The sequence below is a fragment of the Hylobates moloch genome, unplaced genomic scaffold (genome assembly GCF_009828535.3).
Source record: "Hylobates moloch isolate HMO894 unplaced genomic scaffold, HMol_V3 SCAFFOLD_7, whole genome shotgun sequence".
Classification (NCBI taxonomy): domain Eukaryota; kingdom Metazoa; phylum Chordata; class Mammalia; order Primates; family Hylobatidae; genus Hylobates; species Hylobates moloch.
In genome coordinates this window covers 120166900-120171964 of record NW_026652282.1, presented here as the reverse complement: position 1 = coordinate 120171964, position 5065 = coordinate 120166900, and the positions used below count along the sequence as shown (strand labels likewise).

General features: G+C 44.6%; 1 protein-coding gene across 1 annotated transcript in view; it reads left to right on the top strand.

Moving 5' to 3' along the window:
* The first annotated feature begins 2142 nt into the window (after positions 1 to 2142).
* The window catches only part of CUNHXorf66 (chromosome unknown CXorf66 homolog), an 11342-nt gene continuing 8419 nt past the window's right edge, over positions 2143 to 5065 (top strand). Inside the window, exon 1 of the mRNA XM_032757744.2 lies at positions 2143 to 2253. Coding sequence (XP_032613635.1) covers positions 2166 to 2253 — 88 coding nt within the window. The 5' untranslated portion in view covers positions 2143 to 2165. The remainder of the gene's footprint in view (positions 2254 to 5065) is intronic.

Genomic DNA, 5065 nt, shown 5'->3' with positions numbered 1-5065 from the left:
AACACCTCTGTGTGATTTAAAATTTTTATAAGGTGCATATATTTTTTTAATTAAAAAAATCAAGTGGGGGGAAAAAGTTGAAGGCCCAAGGCGGAATTGCACTATCAATTGAGGTCCAGAGGAGGACAGTAGAAATCCCCAAGGTGACAACCCCAGAAAGTTTCCTCTCTCTCACCTGGATGAGGGCAAAGGTTCAAACTTGCCATATGGGTGCTGGGAAGAGCTTAGGAGCTTTTCCTACTACTGATTCCTATAGATATGATGCCAGCCAGACACTGGGAGCAAGACAATCAAATATAATGGCGGAAATCCGAAAAGTGGTACAGCTTAATCTCTGGAGAACCAAGGAGAGAGAAACCAGGAGCAGCCATTCTTCACCAAGAATCATTACACAAGGGCCCAGGAGCAGCTCTCTGGGGAAAATGACCTAGTGAGATTTCTAGGGGTCTCGGGGACACAGCCCTGTTAAGCACCTGGCTGAATCCTTGGACCCTTCCCCTCTGCTTTTTAAAGTGGAAAAGAATAAAGATGGCCCTGCAGGCTCAAGATACAGAGCTGGGATTAGGGTGAGGGGAGTGGTACAGGCTCATGCAAGTGCAGAATCAGATCCCGTCTTTATTTAAATGTTCAATATTTTGTTGGTCACAGATTTTTGGCATTAATTTTGATTTTTAAATATCACGTTAAAATCTTGTTTGATTACTGAATTTTGCAACACCCCTTAAATTTTGTGCTAGAGGCAAATATCTCACTGGGTTTTACTCTAGTCCTAGCAACAATCAAAACAATAACAACAACAAATATGAAGCAAGAAATGGGGTTTTATAGTGTACTTATTATACACAATTTTTATCAAAATAATACCTGGAATTTCTGAGTGAAATCTATTATTACGAACATGCTAGTCATGTAAACTTGCAAATGAAATAAAATCATATAAATCTATGTTAAAGCCAAAGAAAGTAAAGTGTTTTTGTAACCATTGTGAATATGAAGTTAATGTTCAAATTAATTTGGAAGCTGTTTCAGAAATACTGGCTTTAAGATATTTGTCTACCATGTATCTATCACTAGGGAAAAAAAAAACAAAAACCTGATTTCTTTTTTTAAAAAAAGTGACAGATACATTCTTTCACTTTATAAGCCCTATTCAAATTTTCAAAAGCAGCTTATTCAAAAGCAATAGAATAACATTTTCTGATCTTTATACAGTTAAAAAGTATGAGCAGGATTATTTAGACCTTCAGGGTAAAACTGAGTTGTATTTTTTTTTTTTTTGGTTTTTTTATTTTTTTTAAGATGGAATCTTGCTCTGTCGCCCAGGCTGCAGTGCAGTGGCACCATCTAGGCTCACTGCAACCTCTGCCTCCCGGGTTCAAGTGATTGTCTTGTGTTAGCCTCCTGAGTAGCTGGGATTACAGACGCCTGCCACTACGCCCGGCTAATTTTTGTATTTTTTTTATGGTAGAGAGGGGGTTTCACAATATTGGCCAGGTTGGGGGTTTTCCAATTAATATTTAATTTTATTCTATTCCAATGGCCGCAAATGCATAATTTCAAAGACTGTCACCTTTATAGGACATGTTCTTTCATTTCTTTTTTACTCTTTATTTATTTATTTTTTTTTTGAGACAGAGTCTTGCTCTGTCGCCCAGGCTGGAGAGCAGTGCTGCAATCTCGGCTCACTGCAACCGCCACCTCCTGGGTTTAAGCGATTCTCCTGCCTCAGCCTCCCAAGTAGCTGGGATTACAGGTGCCCACCACCATGCCCAGCTAATTTTTGCATTTTGATAGAGACGGGGTTTTACCATGTTGGCCAGGCTGGTCTTGAACTCCTGACCTCAAGTGCTCCGCCCACCTCCGCCTCCCAAAGTGCTGGGATTACAGCTGTGAGCCACCGTGGCTTGAACCCGGGAGGTGGAGGTTGAAGTGAGCCAAGATGATGCCATTGCACTCCAGCCTGAGCCAAACTCCGTCTCGGAAAAAAAAAAAAAAAAAGTCATTTGGTAAAATCTGTATACAGAAGCTTATGCTTCCCCATGGTAAGATTATGTTGTCAGAGTATGACACACAATGGTAATGATGTCATAAATGCCTAGAACACTCTGAACCATATAAATTCAGTAGCTACCTTAGTAGACGAATCATTTGAACCAAGTGCGGACATGAATCTTGTTATTTGTGTCCTACTTTTGTCCATTTGGACAAATAATTGTATGACTACAAACCAAACGAATGGATCTTCTACTACAGGTAGGTGCCTAACCTTAAAACTTGTAAATTACAATCTGTTATAGTACACATTAAAGTATTTAATTAGAAAAGCTAGCTGTATTTAAGAAATCTGCTGTTACTTTTAGCAGTGTTACCATTAGTAGGTCTTCAAGAATTTCTAATACAACAGCTGATATTAAAAAACTTAAGCAAAATATAAGCATCAAGATGACAGACTTATGGTCCTCCTTTACCACCCTTCCCCACTCAATATACCAACCTGTCCCCACCAAACTAGCTAATACTGAGAGGTGACAGCGTGCCGGCAGTCCTCACAGCCCTCGCTCGCTCTCGGCACCTCCTCTGCCTGGGCTCCCACTTTGGTGGCACTTGAGGAGCCCTTCAGCCCACCGCTGCACTGTGGGAGCCCCTTTCTGGGCTGGCCAAGACCGGAGCCGGCTCCCTCAGCTTGCAGGGAGGTGTGGAGGGAGAGGCGCCAGCGGGAAATGGGGCTGCACTTGGTGCTTGCGGGCCAGCTGGAGTTCCGGGTGGGCGTGGGTTTGTCAGGCCCTGCACTCGGAACAGCCGGCCGGCCCTGCCGGCCCGGGCAATGAGGGGCTTAGCACCCGGGCCAGCGGCTGCGGAGGATGTACTGGGTCCCCCAGCAGTGCCAGCCCACTGGCGCTGTGCTCAATTTCTCGCAGGGCCTTAGCTGCCTTCCCGTAGGGCAGGGCTCGGGACCTGCAGCCCGCCATACCTGAGCCTTCCCCCGCCTCCGTGGGCTCCCATGCGGCCCAAGCCTCCCCGATGAGCACCGCCCCCTGCTCCACGGTGCCTAGTCGCATCGACCACCCAGGGGCTGAGGAGTGCAGATGCACCACACGGGACTGGCAGGCAGCTCCACCTGCAGCCCTGCTGCGGGATCCACTGGCTGAAGCCAGCTGGGTTCCTGAGTCTGGTGGGGATGTGGAGAAACTTTATGTCTAGCTCAGGGATTGTAAATACACCAATCAGCACCGTATGTCTAGCTCAGGGTTTGTGAATACACCAATTGACACTCTGTATCTAGCTACTCTGGTGGGGCCTTGGACAACCTTTATGTCTAGCTCAGGGATTGTAAATACATCAATCGGCACTCTGTATCTAGCTCACGGTTTGTAAACACACCAATCAGCACCCTGTGTCTAGCTCAGGGTTTGTGAGTGCACCAATCGACACTCTGTATCTAGCTACTCTGGTGGGGCCTTGGAGAACCTTTGTGTTGACACTCTGTATCTAGTTAATCTAGTGGGGACGTGGAGAACCTATGTGTCTAGCTCAGGGATTGTAAAGGCACCAATCAGCGCCCTGTCAAAACAGACCACTCGGCTCTACCAATCAGCAGGATGTGGGTGGGGCCAGATAAGAGAATAAAAGCAGGCTGCCCGAGCCAGCGGTGGCAACCTGCTCGGGTCCCCTTCCACACTGCAGAAGCTTTGTTCTTTCGCTCTTTGCAATAAATCTTGCTACTGCTCACTCTTTGGGTCCACACTGCTTTTATGAGCTGTAACACTCACCGCGAAGGTCTGCAGCTTCACTCCTGAGCCAGCGAGACCACGAACCCACCAGAAGGAAGAAACTCCAAACACATCCGAACATCAAAAGGAACGAACAACTCCAGACGCGCCACCTTAAGAGCTGTAACACTCACCGCGAGGGTCCGCGGCTTCATTCTTGAAGTCAGTGAGACCAAGAACCCACCAATTCCGCACACAATACTGTATAAATGAATCTGGCAAGGGACTTAACATATAGTAGCGGGTTTTTTTGTTATTTGTTTTTTTACTTTAAGTTCTGGGATACAGATGCAGAACGTGCAGGTTTGTTACATAGGTATACATGTGCCATGGTGGTTTGCTGCACCTCTCAACCCATTATCTAGGTTTTAAGCCCCACATGCATTAGGTATTTGTCCTAATCCTCTCCCTCCCCTTGCCCCACACCCCCACAACAGGCCCCAGTGTGTGATGTTCCTCTCCCTGTTTCCATGTGTTCTCATTGTTCAACTCCCACTTATGAGTGAGAAAATGAAGTGTTTGGTTTTCTGTTCTTCTGTTAGTTTGCTGAGAATGATGGTTGCCAGCTTCACCCATGTCCCTGCACAGGACATGAACTCATTCTTTTTTACAGCTGCATAGTATTACACGGTCTATATGTGCAACATTTTCTTAAACCAGTCTATCATTGATGGGCATTTGGGTTGGTTCCAGGTCTTTGCTATTGTAAATAGTGCTGCAATAAACATACGTTCCTATGCATCTTTACAGTAGAATGATTTATAATCCTTTGGGTATATACCCAGTAATGGTATTGCTGGGTCAAATGGTATTTCTGGCTCTAGATCCTTGAGGAATCGCCACACTGTCTTCCACAGTGGTTGAACTAATTTACACTCCAACCAACAGTGTAAAAGCATTCCTATTTCTCCTCCCCTCATCAGCATCTGTTGTTTCCAGACTTTTTAATGATCACCATTTTAACTGGCATGAGATGGTATCTCATTGTGGTTTTGATTTGCATTTCTCTAATGACCAGTGATGATGAGCTTTTTTTCATATGTTTGTTGACCACATAAATGTCTTCTTTTGAGAAGTGTCTGTTCATATCCTTTGCCAACTTTTTGATGGAGGTGTTTGTTTTTTCTTGTAAATTTGTTTAAGTTCCTTGTAGATTCTGGATATTAGCCCTTTGTCAGATGGATAGATTGCAAAAATTTTCTCCCATTCTGTAGGTTGCGTGTTTACTCTGATGATAGTTTCTTTTGCTGTGCAGAAGCTCTTTAGTTTAATTAGATTCCATTTGTCAATTTTGG